Raw genomic sequence first — 22,703 nt, forward strand, 5'->3', positions numbered from 1 at the left:
CAGTGTAGGAACGTAGGCTTAGAACATTGACGTAGAAGCTTAAATTCTGAATTACGTGGGCAAACATGGGATGTTCTCTTGATACATAACCTACATAACCTCTTTCCCTGCAAACAACTCACACCTTAGTATCTCCATGCCTATAATGAGCTTAAATATCTTTCAAACGTGAAGGATAGAGAGATGGTACAGAAAAAAATACACCCTCCTGATGCAGTGTTCATTCTGAAGCCTTCTCCCGGCTGACATGTATGGAACAGGCTGTGATTACTAGCTGTGCCCACTCTGCGTAACACCCACCGGTTGCTGTCGAAGCTTGGCGACACGGAATGGCAGCAGCTTGAGGAGTGAAGGTGGCTTTGAACTTCATCAAGGCCAGGTCCCTGCTGATCAGACAAACAGCTTCCTGCGTTCGGTGACACCTCAGCCATCTGACATCTCCAGGGGTGATGGCGCTCCACGTAGATGAAATTGTCCAAATAATTGAAGTCTGTTGCCTTTTTTCCAAGGCTCCTCGCGGTGCTCATCTCGTGTGGCTGCTATAACAACCGCCAGCTTAGTGGATTGAAAGAGTGCAAATTTATTATCTTTTTTTTTTTTTTTTTTTGCGGTACGCGGGCCTCTCACTGTTGCGGCCTCTCCCGTCGCGGAGCACAGGCTCCGGACGCGCAGGCGCAGCGGCCACGGCTCACGGGCCCAGCCGCTCCGCGGAACGTCGGATCTTCCCGGACCGGGGCCCAAACCCGCGTCCCCTGCATCAGCAGGCGGACTCTCAACCACTGTGCCACCAGGGAAGCCCCAAATTTATTATCTTACGGTTCTGGAGGTCAGAAGCCCAGAGCAGTCTCACTGGGCTAGCGCCAAACTGCCGGCGGGGCTGCCACCCCCCAGCGGCTCTGGGGAGAATCTGTGCCTCGTCCAGCCTCTGGGGCTTGTCTGCAGCCCTCGGCCCACGGGTCTTCCTCCATCTTCCGTGCCGGAAGCGTAGCATCTTGTAATCTCTCTCCCTCTCTTTTCTAGCCCCGGCCCTCCAGCCTCCCTCTCCTAAGGACCTTTGGGATTACATGGGGCTCAGCCAGGTAATCCAGGGTCATCTCCCCATCTCAAGGGGACGTGCCTTGTCGGTCGCAAGGCAAGTTGGTCCTTCGTTCACTTGACTCACTTGCCACGTTGGATTCTGAGCTTCTTGCAGAGTCTTCCAGAAGCCTGTCCTAGAAGACCCTGGCCATTGCTGTCTTCCTGGTCACTTTTTTGGGGCCAACAGAGACTAGGTTGGCCTGGAAAAGACCCTCTGAACTGAGAAGTTGTTTGCCATTTAGGAGATCGCACCTGTATGGGGCTGGCCATGTCATGCTAAGAACCTGAGGACGTGACATCAGAGAGAGGGATGCCGGGAACAGGCCGTCAAAGAGGGCTTTATGGAAAACGAGCTTTGGGCCTCTTACTACACACTGGATCACATGTTCTGGCTCTGTATACCCTCAGGTTCTGTAAGCCTTCATTCCTCTCCTTATGCCCACTGTGCAAGCAGTCAGGGAGCACCTGCCATTTACTGAGGGTCCACTGTGTGCTGGGCACCTTCTGTCCTTTCCCTCATCCCAAACCCTGTAGAGGAAAGGCCAGCAGGCCTGGCTTTCACAGGAGTGTCTGAGACAGTCAGTAACAGCCTGGGGCCACGTTGGCTAAAAATGCTGGAATCCAGCGGCCTCCCCACGCTCGGGCTGCCTGCAGACCTTTGCACCGCCCGCCACGCTGAGCCACTCAAACCCGGGGCGGTTTGTGCGTCCAGAGAGCATCCTGCCCGCTTGCTGTACCAAGCGTGGCATCGTGGGGACGCAGAAGGAGAGCACACGGGGCCTTGCCCTGGAAGTGCTTCCCGTCTAGAGGAGGTGGCGCAAACAGGAACCAAAATCTATACCTAGATGCCGGTTGACTTTCTTTTTTTTTTTTTTTTTTTTTTTTGCGGTACGCGGGCCTCTCACTGTCGTGGCCTCTCCCTTTGCGGAGCACAGGCTCCGGACGCGCAGGCTCAGCGGCCATGGCTCACGGGCCCAGCCGCTCTGCGGCACGTGGGATCCTCCCGGACCGGGACACGAACCCGCTTCCCCTGTGTCGGCAGGCTGACTCTCAACCACTGCGCCACCAGGGAGGCCCCTACCAGTTGACTTTCAATGAACAATAATCTGCGCTCCTTTGGGAGCTCCGTCAGGAATAACTTCAGGTTGTTTCGCCTTTTGCTAGCATTTTCTTCATAAGGGTCCAGGAATTTGGCATATTTCACCCAAGGAATCATTGCAGGGTAGAGAAAAGACCATCTAGGTTCCAAGTTTCTGAATTTGCTCAGAGGTGAAAATAATCCTGTCCTCTGTGTAAATCTTTCTGTCAGGCAAAGGCAAAATAATTATCTTAGGTGGCATTTTCCTAAATAGGCAAAGCGGAGGCTTAAATATTTATGGCTGTTCGTTAAAAGCCTTGAAATGGGTCGATACCGTAGCATCTCCTTAGCCGGTAAAGCTGAGCAAAGGCCGAAAATGTCACTAACACGCCAAGTGTAGTGCTGAGATGGACGCTGGGAAAGGGACACCCGTCAGGAACTGATCCCCGAGGCCAACGTGAAGGGGCCTCTTTGCTTCGACATGGAGAGGACGCTTTGAGGCCAGCGAGAGAGCCCTTGAGGCTTCACCTGGGGTTCATCCGCCATCGGAAAGTCAGCTACTCCGGGTGAGCGAGATCCAGTCGCAAGGCAGGCATCTGCCACAGCCGAGCAGCCGCCTGGACGCTAGCGTGGCCCGCCCTCTCCTGGGAGAGCGAGGCTCTCCGAAAGCTCTCCAGGCTTCTGGGAAGTGCGCCACGTGGAACCCTCGCCCTCGGCCTGGTCGTGCCCGGGGCGCGTAGCGCACACGCAGAGGGCGCCACCCAGTGTGGGCAGTGCCTCTTCCAGACCGGGCCCTCGGAACGCAGCTTCTGCTTGGTCACGCCTGCTCCGCGGGCAGAGGTTGTGCCACTTGGTAGGAGGAGACGCAGGTGGGATTTGCGGCCGAGGCGTTCCGACCCCAAAGCCCGTGAGTCCTGTGCACGTATCCCAGCACCTCCAGGGAGATGAGAAGACTCCCCGAGGGAAAGAGCAGTGAGAAACGAGCACTGAGGTGTTAGAGACCACTTCTTCTTTAACGTCCGAGGGGTCTGAGTCCTGACCACACCTTTCCGCCTCTGGGGCAGCTGCCCGTCCCGGGCAGACCTCTCAGAAGCCGGGCTGAGCCAGCAGCTCTGAGCCGCTCCCCCTCGGGTGCCCAGCGAGGGTCCACCAAGTGCCCCCTACCTTAGCCCCACGCAGACGTGATGTTTCCGAGAAGGAAAGACTTCGTGCTTGATTTCGGGTGGCTTGTTGTTTAGCGTCGTGTAGTCAGCTCCGGCTGTAGTTCTGGTCTTTTAAGAACTTGGGGTGACGTCTGTGAAACGGGGATGCGACTTTTGAGGAAGAAGCCTTGCCCATGAGAAGCCTGGCCGCCTCCGCTGAAGGGCTGCATACACTGGCGTCTGTTATCTGACACTTGTTTCAACTTGCTGCTGCCGTGTAACCACCCAAGACTTCACGGCTCAAAACCAGAGCCACGTTATCGCTGGGGTTCTGCCCGGCAGGTGCCGGCCGCCGTGGCCCTGCTGGGCCCTGGAGGGTGGCCCACGGGGGCCCCGGGCTGCTGGCTGTTGGCCGAGACCCACGGGTCCTCCTCTCCGTGTTCTGTCCTCCGTGAGATTTCTCCTCATTCAGTAGTTTATCCAGAGCGTCTCGCCACGGTGACTCCCAAGAGGGTACAACACTGAGCCCCCCCCAAAAGTGGAAGCCCCTTAAGCTTCACCTAGCACTTGATTACTGTGTCATTCCCACCACCTTCTCCAGGTCGGAGCAAGTCCACAGCCAGCCCGGCGTCTAGGGGAGGTGATGTAAGTACGAAATCCTGGTGGGCGGCGTGGTGCCGTCGCGCTGCAGGGGCCATACAGCATGGGAGCGAGGGGTACCGTGGCCGTCTTTGGGGACAGTCCCCTGCAGAGCTGGCTCTGAGCTCTGTGTGGGCCAGCGGAGAAGCCTCAGCACGGCGCCCCGCAGGGGCGGGTCTCCAAAGCGCCGAGGACCCAGGCGAGAGAGGCCCCTGCCCTGGGTTGCAGAGCCGGGGTCAGCAAGCTTTTTCTGCTGAGGGCTAGAGAGTAAGTGCTTTAGCCTTTGCCTTCATCTAAATTTTAGATTTCTCCCGTTTGAGCAGCTGGTCCTGCCAGAAGGCTCCAAAGACTGATAGTCTCTGTTACATTTTTTTTTTTTTTTTCTTTTTTTTTTTTTTTTTGCGGTATGCGGGCTTCTCACTGTTGTGGCCTCTCCTGTTGCGGAGCACAGGCTCCGGACGCACAGGCTCAGCGGCCATGGCTCACGGGCCCAGCCGCTCCGCGGCATGTGGGATCCTCCCGGACCAGGGCACGAACCCGTGTCCCCTGCATCGGCAGGCGGACTCTCAACCACTGCGCCACCAGGGAAGCCCCTCTGTTACATTTTTGTTTTCGCATTCAGGAAACTGAAAACCATACTTAGCTCCCAGGCTGTACCCGTCGGGCCTCCCCAGCCTGAGCGCTCCTCACAGGCTTGGGGTCTGTAGGGTCAGAGGGCCGTGCCCACCCGGGGTCTGAGAAGCCCCTCCCAGGACCTGCGCAGCCTCTCCCCCGAGCCGTAGTCCCGCGGGGAGCCGCCCTGCCGGCGCAGAGACGCCTGCGTCCGGTGGGCAGGTGGGACAGAGCTGGGACGTGCGGGGGGCTCGTCGTGGCTGTGGGGGAGGGTCGGCAAGAGCAGTCAAGCGGGCCACGTCTCCGCGTCCGGAGGGCCGTCTCGGGGGCCCCTGAATTCTCCAGTCGAACCTGGCCTTCCGGGTTGCTGGGAGGAATTACAGGTGGAATCCTGTTCCCCCAAAATTGGTGTGTTGCAGGTGACGCCAGTGTGACTGTCTGTAGGGGCAGGGCTTTCCAGGAGGTGACCACAGCCAGATGAGGTCATTAGGCTGGGACCCCTCGGAGAGCACTGAGGTTTTCATAAGAGAACCAGGAGGGCAGCTCACGGGGGACAGGCCGGTGGGAGCACCGTGAGGGGGCTGCTGCCCTGCCGGCGCCTTGACCTTGCGCTTCGACTCCCCAGAACCGTGAGCGGCGGACGTCTGTTGCCGAAGCCGCGCTGTCGCAGCAGCCCAAGCAGAGCGCTAGGCGAAGTCCGCGCGCCAGGCGGTAGGAGAGAACGGCCAGTTCACATTGCGAGCTCAGTTTGTAGCGTCAGCATCTGGGCAGACGGTCGGTGGCCTCTGCTCCTCTGGCCCCAGCGCCCCAGGCCCGTGCGAGTCCTGGCTCTCGGCCACAGGTGGATGGCGCCGTAAACCAGGATGCCTTTTACCTCCCCGCAATCAGCAGCAGCATCGCTCACCAAGCAGAACAGGAAGGAGGGGGGCGGGTAAAGGTCCCAGGGGTCGGCGCAGTTCCGCAGATGTCCTCACCCCACTCCTGTCCTGCTCACACAGAGCGCGCACCGTGACAGAGGGTGGAGTCCTGGCTCTGCCCCGCCCACCCCCCCCGCGGTGTCACTGCCCGCACGCTGGCCAGGCCTCGGCCACCCCCGTGGGAGACGGGCACCGTGCCCAGTGCAGCGTGGCTTAGGCGGGCTCAAAACTTGGCCCCTGTTACTGTGGGTGTCATATTCTTAGTGTATCTCGCTCTTAAGGAGGTTCTTGAAAATATCAGATTGGCAGAAGAGAATCCAAAGAGGTGTTTAGTTTTTTGTTGTTGATGTAACAAGAAATTATGGCAGTCAGTTCGGCCTTGGGCTGAAGAGGTTGGGTGACCCAGGTCAAGTGGGATGGTGTTTTCCCAGCCCTGGATGTTTCGTGGTCACCTTCCTGACTTATTCCCTGACAAGCAAATGTTACCGAGGAGCTAGAGGGAGATTAGCCCGAGTGAGAGACTAGAGCTTTTGCACAAAGCCTTGGAATGGGAGTGCTCTCTCCCTGTGTAACTCCATGTTGCCGATGTCTCATCTGAGGACCACACACGTCTTGCTAGCACATGTCCCAGTCTCAGACAAACACCAGGGGCGGGGCGCATCTTTCTGCCTGATCAGAAGTCTGGCAGGCGATTCAGAATTTTACTCATGGCTCTTTCAGAATTATGAGCACAGCCACCGTGGAAGACAGTGTGGCAGCGTCTTACGAAGCTAAACATGGTCTTTACCGAACGATCCAACGGTGGTCCTCCTGAGTATTTACCCAAATGAACTGAAAACTTATGTCCACACAGAAACCTGCACAAGTGTTTGTAGCAGCTTTAGTCATAATTGCCAAATCTTGGAAGCCACCAAGATGTCCTTCAGTAGCTGAGTGAACACATAAACTGCGACACGTCTAGACGATGGGCTGTTATTCAGCACCAGGAAGAAGTGAGCTCTCAAGCCGTGGAGGAGAGCTCGGTGTGCACGACTAAGTGAGAGAAGCCAGTCTGAAAACACCGCACGCTGTAAGAGCCCGACTGGTGACATATTCTGGAAGAGGCAAAACTAGGAAGACGATAAGACAGCTGGGTAATTGCCAGGGCTGGGGGAGGGCCGTGTAGGCAGAGGGCAGAGCGTTTTGAGGGCGGTGAAACTATTATGTCCTATAACAGTACAGTGGTGGCTACATGTCATGATACTTTTTCAGAACCCATAGAACGTACAGCACCAGGAGTGAACCCTGATGTAAACCCTGGGCTTTGGGTGATAACGATGTATCCTTGCAGGTTCAGCGACTGTAACTAAGATACCGCCTCGGTGTGTTGAACTTGGCGGCGGGCGGGGTATATGGGAACTCCGCAGATTCCTCTCAATTTTGCTCTGAGCCTAAAACTTCTCTTTAAAGCAGTTTATGAATACAAAAAAAAAGAAGAAGAAGAAGAAATGCAGCCTGGGTGGCCTTTCCCTTCCAAACAAAGGTCCAGGATACAACTGGGACTGGGGACTGTAATCACCAGGCTTTGAGAGCTCTGCTTTTGCCATCCCCTCCTCCCTCGCTCTCGTTTTCCTTCCTCGCTTCCTTCCTTTTCCTCTTCTGTGTTAATTGCTGTTTGAAGCCAGGGTCAGTAGTTGCGAACCCTCTTTGTGCCCCGTGACCCCTTCAGGCCCTCGGAGCAGCACGCATGCTGTCCCGCTGTTTGCCTTCCGTCCCGGGTGTCACGGAGGCAGAGGGGTGCTTACTGTGACTGGACCCTAAAGCACTTGTGTTGCCTTTAGAGACGTCGTTTTCTGTTCGCCCCGGTTCTGGCCACCGTGTTTACCTAAACGGGAAATATGTAGTGCAGACTCCAGACTTCCCGTTCTCATCTGTGCCAGAATTCCTGTATACTTACATTACGCATTTTGTCCGGAGCTTTCAAATGTTGCAGGTGTTTCTACATGTGACGCACTAAGGTCCTCGATGTGTAGGGTATCACGTTTCAGGGTATTTATCCGTTTTCGTGTCGTAATCCCGGTGCCGCGTGGGGTACCCGGCCCCAAGAAACGCGCGATTCGCCCCAACAGTGGCAGTGAGGGAAGGGGCAGGGGAGGGTGTGTCAATACCACAGAGAAGAGGAACCGGAAGTTTTGCTGCTCTGGTTAAAATTAATTCAGTTGCATGAGAGGGGGACATTTTAATCCGTTTTATTCACTTCTGTGCCCCGTGCCTGGAACAGCGTCCGGCACGTAGGCAGATGATATCTGCTGAAAGAATGAACAGAAGGTTCATCGTTCACAGAATTCCCAGGTGCTGACAATCATTTCAGAGTATTTAATACATGTTATTTATCCAGCCCCTCGTCCAGAATGTTTCCTTGGTCTTCCTGTGAGCCCGGGTTAGCTCGTTGCCTTGAGTCCCTTTCACCTGCGTGCCGTGCCCGGGGCCCTTCCTGCTCCTGACGTGAGACCCTGTGGAGTTAACGCATATTCCACTCACCTGCAGTAAGCACGCGTTTCTGTACATACCGCGTACTTGCCGGTGTGGGGGGTGCTGGGGTTCCAGTAGCACAGATGAGGAAACGGAAGCTCAGAGAGGCTAAGCGCCTTGCCCGAGGTCACACAGCTCCCGCGCGGCCAAGCTGGGCTCCGGCAGAGTCAGGTTCGGAGCTTGCTTGCCACACCCTGCTTCCTGCGGTGCTCTGGGCTGCGAGGCACTGCTCCAGAGTGGTTTGACGGGGAGCGTCGTGGCTGAGAGTTGGGGATGCCTCGTCCATACCCGCCCGCGGTGTGCTTCCTGTTCACCGCGCTCCGGTCCAAGCCCGGCGCTGCAGGCGGGGGACACAGCTGGGAGACCTCGCCGCCCACCCAGCGACCTCCCAGCGAGCCTCTCAGCTTCCTCCCCAGAGCCCTGAGGATGCTTTTCCAAACCGTCTCAAAGGCCCCCGCGCGGCCTTAGCCGTCCAGCCGTCCGGCGAGCACTCTGCGTCTCGCACTCAAGACGTCAGTGGCGTCCGCGGAGCAGGTTTGCGCCGGATCCGCTGGCTTCTCTGGCCCGGCCTTAGGGAGAGTCTCTGCCGTGTGGGGTGCTTGGGAGGGTGGCCCGGCCCCTGCGGGGAGAGCCTGGGGTCGGCAGGGGGCAGATGAGCAGCCGCAGCGTAACTAACGTGGCAGAGCCTCCGGGATCTGCGTGGCCCTGGGCTGTGGGCCCCGGAGCAGGGAGCTGGGGAGACGCTGAGTGAGCTCAGGGCCCTGCAGCCGTCAGAGCAGAACACCCAGAAAACCCCCAGGCACGTCGTCCTTCCTCCCAGATGGTACTGTTTCAACAAGTCAGCATTTCCACCGGGTCCGTGAAGAAGGCCTCCAGTGTCCCATGTTCTAGCCTGGGGGTTTTATGATGTTTTTCTAAACAACCGTAAGTTTCCCACTAAAATATTTTTATCGTTGATAAAAGGAAGAAATAATAGGTTTTGTTTCCCTGAGGCAGTCAGAGGACTTGAGCGTGTTTTATGAGTGAAGGCCAGCGTTCTGTTGTGCTGCAGCCTGGCAGGGGCGGTCGGCCGTCGGGCCGTTCACTCTCGCGTGGGCGCTGGGGCGCAGCCCGGACACACGGCGGGACGGTGAACGGGGTCCGGGGAAGCGCGGCCAAGGGCGGGAGCGCGGGTCCCCGGAACCCTTGGAGACAAGCCTCCAAGACCACTTGCCGATTCACGTGGGCATCTTAGCTGTTTAGACCCTGTTAAGCATTGGAGCCCTTTTTCGGCAGGAGTCACCCTGACTGGGCCAGTTCCCGCCCTAGTGTCTAGGGAGCCACACTGCCTCAAGAGCGGATGGACCTTCAGTTTAGAAAAAGGGTCCGGATCGTGGAGGCCGAGGCCAGGCGTCCAGGGTTCAAATGCCAGCTTTGCCACCTCTGGCTGTGGAGACTTGGGCAGGTACCTAAGCGCCCTGTACTCCCTTTCCTCATCTCTGAAATCGGACGCTCCCACCGCCAGGGTCTCGTGAGCGCTCCAGGAGCTACAAGGAGAAAGACCCTGGCGCCTGGTGGAGGTCCGGACGCTGTCGTGGGCTCCAGTTGCTGTTGCCGTAGTCAGTAGCGTCTGAAGCCTCAGCGTGCTGCCCTCCGAGTTCTCCAGAAAAGCTTCCGAAGCCCCGTCCGCTTCGGGAGGCCTTGGAGTGTGTAGCCCGGCAGAGGGTGGAAGGGTGGGTGGCCCTGGAGCGACGTCCCCTTGCAGCCGCTGTGGGCCTTGGGCCTCGTAAGAGGCGAGAAGCTGCCCCCCCTCCCCCGCCCAGGCCCTGTACCCAGGCTGGAAGGAGGCCACTCACGCCCCGCTGTGCAAGACAGACAGCCACTTGCAGCACCCTGACAGCCCGCAGGCAGCTGGCTCAGGGAATTACACCCGTGACGCGCGTAGTGAAACTGGGTGACGGTGGCCCCCCGGGCATTCTCTGGCTTCCCCGCGCCACAGGGAAGGTTGCCAGCCCCAGCCCCTCCTGCCGAGCCTGTCTCTCCTTTTCTGAGTTTTTCTGAGGTGGGAACCATGTCACCGGGGCAGCCCCTCACCGGGGGGCTGTAGGGGGACAGGCATCGCTCGAGCTTGGCTGCCAGCTTCCAAGTGCCAGAGACACCTGCCCCCGCGTCCGTCGGGGACGGACCCAAGACGGCCTCCCGTCCATTCTGTGGTCCCTGAGCTGCGTCCTCAGCCCAAAGCTGGCCTCCTAGGCCAACAGGAGCCGGGGAACTGGAGCAGGTAGTAGGAGCCGGTAGAACTCAGTCTGGACCAGCCCTGAACAGTAGAAATAAAATGCAAGCCCCCAACTACATTTAAGCAGCCACTTTTTAAAAAAAGCTTTAAAAAGAAACAGTGAAATTAACTTTAATATCTGATTTAACCCAGTATATCCAAAATGAAAAAATTAGCCATGAGATATTCTGCATTTTGGGTACTAAGTCCTCAGAATCAGATGTGTATTTTACACCCAAAGCATTTCGTGCCCGTTTGCGCTGGCCGCGTGTCAGAGGCTCACAACTGCGCGTGGCTCCCGCATGGGACAGTGCAGGTCTACACGGCTCACACGGGACAGCGTCACCAGCACCCTAAATCCTGTGCTTCTCAATGTTCAGATCTTCAGTGGGGCTCTCTCTTCAACACTGCCTCCCCTTTGCAGAGAGGTTTGGGGTAATTGGGAGGCGTTTGTTACTGGCCGCGGGTCGTCGAGGGGAAGCACGCCTCGTGCTGAACGTGCGTTTGCGGTGCGCTGGGGTTGCCTCCACCTCTCGTAGCTTAGGTCTCTGCACCGTCTCATCTCATCCAGGGCGTGAGCCAGGGGTGACAGACCGTGGACGTCTCCAGGAGAAAATGCTCCAGCTCAATCCTAACCCCCGTCCTATCATTAACAATGAAAGGCGAAACCGTGTAAGCTCAGTGCAGGGTGAGCTGGCCGGCTCCGGGGGCTGACCGACACCATCACCCAGAAAACAAGCCATTGGCGCTCGGCCTCCTGCTGTCCTAAGCCTTGGAGCAAACGTCAGGTGTTATCAGCACAAGTCAGAAGAGCTTAATGGACCCTGAGAAGGAAGTTGGACCAAAGCTGACAAAGAGTCAAAACAAACGAACAAATGAAAACTTCCCCTGGGCCTGGCTTTCAGGGTTTGTGAACCATTCCGACCAGAATCGGGGTTTCCACACCCTTGACTTCCGACAGTTCTGCAAGTGGGTGGCGCCTTCCAGCACCCAAGCAGAGGGGTCTGGCTGCTGAGACCGCTCACGTGCGTGTAGAGGCAGAGCCTGGGATAAAGCGTGGTCCCCCCCATCCAGCCCCCGCTGTCCTTCTGCCTCCTCGTGATTCGCACAGCGGCGCGAGGCCTCAGCTCAGCCTGTGTTCAGAGCAAGCGGAGACTAAGATAGGTGAACGACAGAGTTTTACTGTAGAGCAGAGACCTATATTCAATATCTTGTAATAAGCTGTAATGGAAGATAATTTTTTTAAAAAGAATATAGATACATACATGTATATATGTATTAACCCAATCACTGCGCTGCACACCTGAAACTAACACAACACTGTAAATCAACTCGGCTCCCATAAAAAAACTTTAAAAAAACCAACACTAAAACACTGGTTAATGAGAACAGAATGCAGGGCCTGGTTTTAATATAGTTACAAGAACAAATTTTACTCCAGTGCTTTTGAAATATAGTTACGACAACTGAAGTGATGATTTCAAATCTCGTTAAACTAATTCTCAGAGCCCTTTGATTCATATTTTATTAATGCCAGTGCGGGTGATTCCAGGTATTTGAAAGCCATAAACTGTAGTTTTAAAACATGCCTGTCGGTTCTCAGAGCAGCACTTATTTATTACCTGCTTGGCTTCGGGCGAGTTCCATAAGCTTCCTGCATCTCCATTCTGTCCCCTGAAAAATGAGAAGAATACTTTCTGGCTCACTGGGTTACACACTGTGTGCAGCTATCTGATGCACAGTAGGTGCTTGGTGGGTGTGTCTTTCCCCTCCCAGAGAGGATTTCTGTTGTTCTTCTGCTTGCTCAAGTCAGCCTTTGATGCACTCATTTCCCGTCTGGGGACTGCTGTGGCCACCACCATTTCATGTCATTAGGGAATAGATTAGACGCTCATTTTGGTGGGGTTTTTTGTGCTGTTTATGTTTTCAGAAAAGAACAAATGTAGTCTTCAAAAGAAACGAAGGCCTCTGTCTAGGTTCCTTTGGTTATCATTTTCCTGTCAAGGAAACGAGCTGTAAAGCTGCCAGATTCAAACGTGCGCCCCCTCGTTCCTGCCCACACCGGGCTAAGTCAGAGGAGCGCGCGTTGCTCACGCCACGGGAGAGATGCTAGGGCCGTGTTAAAGGAATGGGGGTGGGCGGACGCCCGGGAGGTTAGCTGATGTCCCAGGACGTTTAATGAGACATAGGGGCCGTTTGGAAGATACCCTAGAACACCGCCAAAGCCCAGTTTTTCTGTAGAACGGCAGGCGGCTGTGCCGAGTACCTGTTAGTTATGTCCTCGCCTCGAATCCCGGGGCACATCCACGGGCCTGGAAGGGCTGTGCCTTTGGCACACGGCCTACCCGGGATGCAGCCGCCGTGTTGTGATAAGTCATGCCTCTCTCAGAAATCGGCGTCACTATTGCCCCCTTCCACGGGGGGCGGGGGGGAGGTGTAGAGCCGCCGTAGCACGTCTGAGAGTCTCAAAGGGGCAAGGTCCCTGGGCCCTTCCCCAGCCGCAGACAACTTGTTTCATCGATTCCTCCCCCCGCCCCGATGTTACTGACGCATCTAAACCAAATCTAAGCATGTCACTGCACCCCTAACTACTTCATCTCTCATGCCCGTCCCCCCTGCACGCACTCCCCTCTAGCTGAAAAGGCCACTTGGTAACTACTTATCGGACCGTTTGTCCCACGTGATGATATTAGCAACAATTCCCGCAACAGTCATCTAATTCAAGACCGTATGTTAATTTTCCCAGTTTCTTTCTACGTTTGGGTGGTTTGAATCAAGATTCAGACGAGGTCCAAATCTTACACTTGATTACCACATTTTTTTGTCTCTTTCAAAAACATTTCGAAACGTCGGTCCTTCAGCAGATGCCCTTGGGCCTGTTGTGCAGCACAAGGAAACTAGAATTTTTCCTTTACTCGTTCCTCCTCCTCCTCCTCATCCTTCAGCAAAATTCTGTAACATAGTCTGGTCGTCTTATTTATCAGACCTTTGCTCTGAATGACCTCTGGCTTTTTCCACAAGTGAAATCCACCTCAGTGCCCAAATCTTTTTCACCCAAGAAGACAGTTAAATCTACCTTCCAACAGCGCCGTCGCATCTCCTGGCGGGCTCAGAAGAGGAATTCCAACACCACGGGGCGAGAGTTCTCTGTGCGTCTGATTCGAGGGGCCCCCTTCAAAGCCCAGCGACACACGTTGCCGTCGCCTCGTCTGCATGAACGGGGCTTGTGAACGCCTGCGCGCTTGACTGCCCCGCTCCAACACAGGCTCTCTGATTGGCCACTAAATGCAGCCCATGTGTTTGTTTTCACACAGATAATCGCTTATCAGCCGTATGGGAAATCCGTGGACTGGTGGGCCTACGGCGTCCTGTTATATGAAATGCTGGCCGGGCAGGTAATGTTTCCCTGTGCTTTCATGCTCGTGTGTTGCCACATTACATGAAGGCTTCAGCTCTGTGGGGGCCCCGATAGCAGGGCCTGGCCGTGCGGAATGGCTGATGCTGGTCTGGCTCCCCTGATCCTGGTGAGAGAGGGAGAAATTGTCCAGAAATTATCCTCTAGCCCTAAAAACCCGAATTGAAAGCTACACCCTAGAGTGTAGACGATACAGCTTTGCATCACCCGCAAAAGGTCCCCGCACGTTGAGGACGATGGTGGTCTTTTGTTGTCGGTGCCTCGGCCCTGGGGTGCGATTGGGCTTCACCGCACGTTTCTCTGCAGAAATCACCCCGGCCGCTCCCGTGTGTAGAGCCGGTATTATTGTAAAGGAAGAAGTTAGTTAAACTGGAAGGAGTGTTCTGATAGCCCCTCCCATCTGCCCTTATCTCTCCCTGGGCAATTCACTGTAATTTTCTCGAAAGCCCAGCGAGGCTGAACTCGCAGTTAAGAGAAGGCTGATGAGGTTTCCCTTGGCTGTGGGACACGCGTCAGGTAAGCAAGGGCATCGCTGCCTAACGTGGCGCTTTCTGAGGCCGTGGCCTTGGCGTCCGTATTACTGGGGAAAGTCACACTTGCTGCTGTTGACAAACAGCTCCCACCCCCACGTCTCAGTGGGTTAAGAATGACAGCGGTGCGCTCCACACATTTCGGACCTCTGCCATGGTACCTACTAAGGACTCTGTCGTGGGCAGCGTTCATTAACTCTCAGCCCTCACGTGTGCCAGGCAGCGCGGCCCTCCCTAGCCAAGGGCCTTTGTGAGAGAGAATGGAAAGAAACACCCGCGTCCAGTAGCAGAGCTGCCCCCGGAGAAATCTTTGAATCTTTGTTCCTGGGGAGAAGTCACCCTTTCTGACACGTTACACCCATCGACTCATTTATTACTGCTTCAGCGCGTACTGACTGAGCGTGCGAGGGGACGGCTGTTAGCGACACAGACAGAGACCCTTCCCTTCAGTAAGATTACAGTCCAGGGCAAGACGGTAGACAGGCAGATAAGGAAATGATGCGCGGGCCCCTCCTCGGCATCCTTGGGCACTGGTTCCAGGACGCCCACGGGTAAACCGGAGTCCTCGGAGGCTCAAGTCCCTTGTGTAAATGGTGTGGTAATTGCGTATAACCCCGACGCATCCTCCCGTACGCTTTACATCATCTCTGCTCTTACTCAGTAGACCTAACACAATATAAATGCTATGTACCTAGTCGTAGCTGCAATATAAATGTTATTTAAGTATTTGTTGGTCTGTGGCAAACTCACGTTTTGCTTTTTATTTATTCATTTTATATTTATTTTGGGCCACACCGCACGGCTTGTGGGATCTTAGTTCCCCAACCGGGGATCGATCCTGGGCCCTTGGCAGTGAAAGCGTGGAGTCCTAACCACTGGACCGCCAGGGAATTCCCAAGTTTTGCTTTTTAAAACGTTTGGGACTTTTATTTCATGTTTGATCTGCAGTTGGCGGACTGTAATAGTGAGAAGCTAAGAAGAAAAGTAACGAAGCAGAAGAACATAGAGTGTTGGGGGAGGGTTGAAATCTTCGCTTGGATCGCCAGGGAGGGCCCCGCACAGAAGACAAACTTAAGACCCGAAGGAAGTGAGAGGATGTCCACGTGTGCATCCGGGGGGAGGAGCATTCCAGACAGAGGGAACAGCCAGTGCAAAAGCCCTGGGGTGGGAGCGTGCAGCTTTACACGTAAGGAACGGAGAGGAAGCCACCCGTGTGGCTGGAGTGGAGTGAGCTAGAGACGGGGTAGGAGGCTGAGGTCAGAGAGGAAGAGAGGGCACCAGGCCCCGGGCCGTGGAACCCATCCCGAGACCACTGGCTTTCTTTCCCTCTGGGCTGGGAGACCCCCGTGGTCTCTCCTTTCTCTCTTTCCTCGTGTCTTACATCATATAGATACTAAAGTTGTCTTTTAAGTATTAAAAGATGAGGTTCCACCTGTATGTGGTCTTTATTTCTCAATGATGTTGAGACTTGATATCTAAAAAGTGGCTTGTGTGTTAGTTATTTAGGTTTCTTCCCCCAAGGAACCATTCTTCTTAAGGCTATGTACCTCCATGTGCAAACACAGAAAAGCCAGTTCCGTAGAACCGCTGTCAGCGAGACAGCCACGGGCAGAGCACACATCGCCTGCGCCTTAAGTTAATTTCCCCTCCTTTCGGCATTTTGACAGTGAAATTCGACTGAATCGTTTGCCCCTGTGGGAGCTATCTGTTCGCAAAGGCGCAGAAAGCCGAGCTCCCCTCGAGACCCCACTCAAACGTTCTGACTCTGGAGTCCAGGGAACAAGCCCTGCTTTCATCCAGAGTCACATTTGCATAGGCCCACAAAGGCAGTTGGTGGGTGGAGACAGTCCGGATCCACTTCCAGGTCCGGCGCACGTCGCAGGACAGGAGAGGCGCTGACTCTTTCTTGGCCAGGGGAGACTAGGATTTCTGAACACGGACCTGCAGCGAGCTCCGCCCCTCCGTCCTCCCTCCCCAGGCCTCTGGGGACCTCCTTCCTGGGAGAGCTTGGGAAACAGCGCCCTCCTGCAGGGACGTCCCCTTTGGGGTGCACGTTGAATTCCTGCCTCATTGGCAGACTGTCCCTGAGGCCTTGGACTTGAAGATCCCCACACCCGGTGGCTCCGAAACGTTCGGCACGTTTTCGTTATTTCCCCACCGGCCTCTCAGAGTCCCCGAGCCTGCCTGGTGTGGCCCCTTAAGTTGCCACCATCTCTGTTGGAAATGGTGACCCTCCTTAAATACGGCATTTGAAAAGCACCCCACATTCGGATGCCGTGCCGGGTCCAGCCGCTGTTCCTCTAACTCTCCACCGTGCCTGCCACAAGCGCGGGGTTTTCATTTCAGAGCCCCTTCTTAGTCCTGCTGACTCCTCAATGCAAATGTAAACATGTTCCTGGGCCGTGACTCAGCCCAGAAAGGATAATGAAGGCTCTGCTCAGATCACCGCCCCCCCAAGCTACAGGGAACGGATGTCATTGTTGAAAAGGGAGATTAATTATCCACTTGTTGATGGGGTTGAGGTCTAAATTTATCCTCTTTAATCATAGAAGGCTGAAGATGAGCAGGGAAAAGAAGATAGTTTGTTGCAGTTTTCTTCTCATTTGGTTTATTTATTGTCAGCAGGCAGGGGGACAGTTGAGCATCAAACAGCCTGAGTCTTTCTGCAGTTCCTGGATTGCTTGACAAATATGATTACTTTCGAGCATAAATAGTATTTACCCGGCCCTCTAATGAGCATCTTTTGCTGCTCAGAGCGTCCCGGGCACTGATCACGAAGCGCCCAGCCCTCTCCTCTTGATGTGCCTTCCCGCCAGGGTCATTATGCTTGGCCTTCATTCCTGGTGGCTCGGTAATGAGCCCTTTATCCCAAACTTCAGCCGGAATTGTCCCTGGGTGCTGCCCCCCTACCCCGCATCAGTGATCTGTACGTGACCGTGGCAGGGCCCCCGTGACCACTGACTAGTAAGTGATTCCGGAATCGTTCTGGGAAGCGTGAACCATCACCCCTCACCTGCCTATTTAAAATCCACAAATTACACATCACCGAGGCGAGCACTCCGCGTTCAGAAATTTTTTACACCAAGCCAGGTCTTTAGTTAACAGGTAGCTTAGCTTGAAACAGTGAGTCCAGATCTGTAGAAATCTAAAAGTGATCGCAAGGATGGGGGCAAAGAGGGAAGAAGGGAAGCCATCCAGAATGGGCCTGTACGCGAGGACCGCGTCGCACGCCACCCCCGGCCCCCGGCTCGGTCGCTGGGGAGGAAGACGCGTGTGGCTGACTCGCCGCCATTGACCTGCCTGCAGCCCCAGGGCCTGCGAGCGAGCGGTGACCTGTGAGAACGCTCCGGGGGCGACCTGGGGAGACTGAACGGGAACCGCCAGGACGTTCACGTCGTCGACCCCTGGGAGTTATTCTTAGGAAGTCAGAGAGGAGACAGTGATGTGCACAGAGATGTCGCAGTTGTTAGAAGACAACGCTGGAAGCAGGGGTGTACGTGCCCGGGACACACGAGTCCGTCTCTGACGATGTGTCACCTCAGCGGCCTTATAGCCTTCCTGGCGCACCGGTAGCTACAGAGAAAATGGGGCGGGGGGGGCAACAGTCAGTGGAAAACAAGGAACTCCTCATTACACGTCGTAATTTGAAAGTAACTGCCTGTTTTGCAGGTGTCACAGAACGGGCGCTCGGGGAGGCTGATGATGTCAGGCAGAGAAGGGGTGGGTTGGGCACGGAGGCCGGCCCCCGCGGTGGCCCTCGGCCAGTACCGGCACCAGCGCCCCGCCCCCTTCACTGGGCACTTACTGGGCGCAAGACAAAACTCTCAGACGCTTTAGGCCCACCAGGGAGCCCTGTTTTACAAATTGGAAAACTGCAACCGAACGAGGTCCATGGACACGCCGCTGGGAGGCGGCAGGGCCTGCGTTCTGGCCCAGAGCCACCGGGCTTTAAAGCCATGCGCCCCCCACCGTGCTGCCGGGCCCCTCACTGTCCGGGCGGGGACTGTAAACGCAGTACAAGAGGACGGAGAGGTGCCCAGGGGACGCTGAGCCCCCGCCCCCGCCACCGCCACCCCGCCGGCGGCAGAGGGCCTGGGTGTGCACCCCTGGGCCTGGGGAGAGCCCTCTTTGCCCGCGTTCTGTGTCCCCTTCGCCCCAGGTTCAGAACCCAAAGGCATCCGCCTTCTCCGCCCCGCCGCACCTTCTGAACGCAAGGCTATCTGTAACCTCACTTGATCGTAGTGAGATTTTTTTAACACATAATTACAAGATTAATGGGTTAACGTGTAATTTATTTGCACATCCTTAAAAACGTTACTCAAAAACATCATCCCTGAAGATTGTTTGGGGTTGCCCAGTGCAAGGCAAGGGACAGAGGAGAAAATGAAAACCACACCCGACCGCCAACCTCATTAAAGACGGCCCGCGAGGTAATCGAGCTGAGTCTGCAGCCTGCCACGCGCACGTGGGAGAAGCCCGCTCTGTTTCCCCGTGCTGAGCTGGGTGTGCAGGTGCCATGGTGAGGTGAGGAATCTCTCAGCCTAGACAACCCCATCTCCCTCTTTTCCGGAACAGCCTCCGTTTGACGGCGAGGATGAGGATGAACTGTTTCAGTCCATCATGGAGCACAACGTCTCGTACCCGAAGTCCTTGTCCAAGGAGGCCGTTTCCATCTGCAAAGGGGTAGGTAGACTTGGGTTCCTCTGATGACCGTGGCCCAAGAGGGTCCATTGGGGAGACGCCATCCAGAGGCTTCTAAGAGACATGGTGGGGGGACCATGCCCACGCCACTGGGTTTGCAGTTAACTCGTCACCTTTCCTGGGACAGCACTGGTTTTTCCGAACCATGAGTCTTTGAGAGTGTATCTTGGTCCGGGCAGTAAATAGGCGTGTGCTGCTTGTTATACAGCATCCTATGTGATACTGGCCTGTGATACTCCTGGCACACACAGTTTTTAGTGATTGCGTGCCTTTGTATGTATGTGTTCTTAACGCACGTACGGAATGGCAGCTCCTAAAATGGTATATAAAGACGGCTATTTAAATTCTTCTTGTGCTTGGCTGTGGGTCCAGATCGCTCCCCGTCTCCTTATCACAAACATCGCAGTAGAAAGGCCCCCGCGTGTCCCCGTTGTGTGAGTCGGGGTCACTCAGAGCATCCGGAGACGTGGTCCAGGCATCCCTGCCCTCAGGGCTGGGGGCGCAGCAGCAAGAGGCCAGGCGCTGGACCTGGCATTCCCTTTCTCCCCTGGCTTTTGAGGGCGTCTTTCTGTTTCTCTTTCTTTTTTTCCAGCTTTACTGAGGTGTAATTGACAAGTAAAACGGCAATATATGTAAAGCACACACTGTGATGATTTGATGTATGTGTCCGGTGTGAAAGGACTCCCACAGCTGAGTTAGGACGTCCGGCACCTCACATCACCTCTGTTTTTGGGGGGAGAGCGCCTGTGTCCTGCGGCCAGCGGACTCAGTCGCGCGATCCAGGGCCGTCGGCCGCCGTCACCAGGTCACCGTGCGCCACGTGCGAGCTCTCTCTCTCTCTCCCACCCTCTAGCTGATGACCAAACACCCCGGCAAGCGGCTGGGCTGCGGGCCCGAGGGAGAGCGGGACGTGCGGGAACACACCTTCTTCCGGAGGATCGACTGGGAGAAGCTGGAGAACAGGGAGATCCAGCCGCCCTTCAAGCCCAAAGTGGTGAGTCGGGGCCGCGGCCGTTGGCTCAGCCCCGTTTCCCCAGATCCCGGGGGGTTTGCCGGCGCCGGCCTCTGCAGGCCCCAGCCTGGCCCTCGCTCGCCAGGTCTGAGCTGACCTTGAGCGTCCGGGGAGCCTGCGGCACCGCGCCCCACGGGAGGCAGCAGAGCCCCCGGACGACGCGGGGACCGGGGCAGCTCAGCTCCGGGGCCCGGGCCTCGTGTGCCGTCCGTGCGCTGAGTCCGCGGCAGGACCCCCGGCCGCCGCAGCTCCCCTGGCTTGGCCTCGCCCGACGGGGGCCCGGCAGCGTAAGCGGGTCTCAGCTGGGCCCCCGGCTGCCCGGGCACGGTTCCCACGCCGGCCAGCCCTGCCGCCAGGGCTGTGTGCCCGCTGTCGTCGCCGGCACTGCTGCCTTTGTTCGGACGCATCCTGTCGGACTCCCTGGAGACTCCCATTTGTTTGGGTCTGGGGGGTGGTTTTTGCGTTTATTCGGCAAACACTACACCCCAGGCCCTCCCTGCTCTCGTGCTTTACAAATTCGTTCATTTAGCCCTCACGGCGACCCTGTGAGGTGGCTACAGTTGTCCCCAGTTTACCGTTGAGAGCCCTGCGGCACAGAGAGGCTGAGTCACTTGCTGGAGGACACACAGCCGGTGGGCGGTGGGGCCAGGGTGCAGACTTCGGTGTTGTGGCCCGGGGTCCCTTCTCCATTGCACAGTGGCTCGTCTTCGCGTTTATGCCTCTGGAGATAAACCGAGAGTCTGTAACATCTGCCCCCTCGCTCACCCCACCTGCGGCCCTGCCGTGCCTCCCAGGAAGTCCCGCTTTGCCCCGCACCCGTTTCTGAGGGCCGGGTGGATCCATGCCTTCCGGCTCCGCCCCGTCTCGGCCAGGGTGGGCTGGGCTCCCGAGAGCACCGGGTGGCAGCTTTGCACCACAGTCGGCTTCAGAAGCATCCCTGGTGGTGACGCGGCCCAAATCTGTCCGTCTGACAGGTGCCCCGTGAGCTGGCCAAGGGTTCCCTCCCGGGGCAGTAGGGTACCGGCTGGGCGGCTCAGGGCTTTTTATTCTTAGAGCAGCAACTTTCTCATCCGATATGCGTATGTGGCCTCTCCTCCAAGAATAAACCTGCTGGTGGCGAGCCCACGGATTTTATTTTTCCAAGATACTTTTAGCACAAACTGAAGAAAACCTAAAATTAATCGGGTCAGTTGACTTCCTCCTGAGTTGGCGTTTCAAGGAGGGCCCGTATGTCTCTGCTGCACCGTCCTCTCTGCAGCCAGGCCTGGGCACCGAGTCGGGAGGCTCTCCTAGGAGAGGTTGCCGGCGCTCCAGGTTACAAAACCTCCTTTTAAGAGGCAGGAAGATGAAGACGGTGATAAATGGCGCTGCCAGAATATTGTTAGGGATTCTCTTTCTTCCCTTTCATGTCCCTTTAGCCTTCTTAAGTATGAAAGGTATACAGTAGCAGCCTACAATACACACAGCTTAGTTTCTGTATGGGAACGACGTAGAGACGCACGCTGACCCTGTCCTGCCTGTCGAGCAAAGCGCAGTGGCTTGTCAGTCGCGTTCCAGAAGGAGACTCCGTGCAGAGATGTCACCCACGACGTGTCCATCTTCCTTTTCTGTTTATTCCCACCTCACCAGCAGAAGAAGTTGTGTCTTCGCATAGCTTCCCACCTGTGGCTACGGTGGCCCTGGACTCAGATGGGGGGAAGCCAGAGAGAGGGTCCTTGGCTCTGACAGCCAAGAATGCACTGTTCCCCGTGGGCCACGGGACGCACTGGACGCGTGGCCACAGCCCGTGGCAGGCAGTTGAGCCGGGAGCCGGGGCGGAGGCAGGCAGTGTATTTATTTATTCCTGGAACGCTGCTGCTGTCTGGTCATTGTTTAACCGAGTGCTGGTTAAAGTTTTTTAAAAAAAGAATTAACTGCCTCTGGCTGTGAAGAAACAGCCCCCGGACTCACAAACAGACGTGGAACTCATGGACCAAAAAGGCCCTAAAACGGACGGATTCGTGTGACGGGCCCGGCTGGTGAGAGCTCACGTGCTTGCGGTGAGACGGCCCAGGCAGAAACCCACGTTGTGCTGGGGAGTCTGGACACAGAAAAGGAGGAAGCTGGGAGAAAATGCAGAAGGACGGGATGGGAGAGGCGGGAGGCGGAAACCACGGCGGGTGCGAGCGACCGCGGGAGCAGGCAGCAGACTGTTTGTCCCAAAGCGGAAGAGCGTCAAGGGCATGGGGACAGGTTGGAGGGTTCCGGTCCCTGGAGAGCTCGTCCCCACGGCGAGCCCCCTGCACGGCCGCAGAGTGAGGCCCTTCTCTCGGGAAGGGGCGTCCCAGCGGTCTCCCGGGACACTGTGCCGGGGCCGGAGAGCACGTGCCAGGAGCAGGGGTGGCCGTTTCCACCTGCAGGAAGCAGCGTAAGGCCCGCGCGGCGGGGCTTGACATAGCGGCAGCAGAGGACACCCGACGGCCTCTGAGTTACTCCAAGAGGGGGGTTCCTGGCTTTCTCCGGGAAAAGTGTAGTTCCCTCACCCAGAGCCAATCACAAAGTCAAAAGAGTTTCTAGATAAAACACGGAGCTGCGTACTCTGACGGGTAGTGTTGTTTAGAGAGAGATGCAGCAGTGCCAGCCTGGCTTTCGCTGCTGAGAAAACCATCGGGCAAATATTTCTGCCAGAGGCTCTTCCTTAACGTGTGCGGTGAACCCGATTCTGAGAGCAGCTCTCCTCCTCTGAGCGGTGTTTATAGCCCTGGCTGGCTAACGTGTCTGTCGTGGTGAAGTCTGCTCGATGGCGTTTGTAGCAGTTGCTGGAGAATCAGTTTCC

General features: G+C 56.3%; 1 protein-coding gene across 11 annotated transcripts in view; it reads left to right on the forward strand.

Annotated features, from left to right (window-relative positions):
- The window catches only part of PRKCA (protein kinase C alpha), a 355,119-nt gene that overhangs the window by 308,583 nt on the left and 23,833 nt on the right, over window positions 1-22,703 (forward strand). For all 11 annotated transcript variants that reach the window (XM_067021352.1, XM_059048527.2, XM_059048528.2 and 8 more), the window contains 3 exons: window positions 13,545-13,625; window positions 18,751-18,858; window positions 19,730-19,870. In XM_067021352.1, the coding sequence (XP_066877453.1) occupies window positions 13,545-13,625; window positions 18,751-18,858; window positions 19,730-19,870 (330 nt within the window). The remainder of the gene's footprint in view (window positions 1-13,544; window positions 13,626-18,750; window positions 18,859-19,729; window positions 19,871-22,703) is intronic.

The sequence above is a fragment of the Kogia breviceps genome, chromosome 19 (genome assembly GCF_026419965.1).
Source record: "Kogia breviceps isolate mKogBre1 chromosome 19, mKogBre1 haplotype 1, whole genome shotgun sequence".
NCBI classification, from domain to species: domain Eukaryota; kingdom Metazoa; phylum Chordata; class Mammalia; order Artiodactyla; family Physeteridae; genus Kogia; species Kogia breviceps.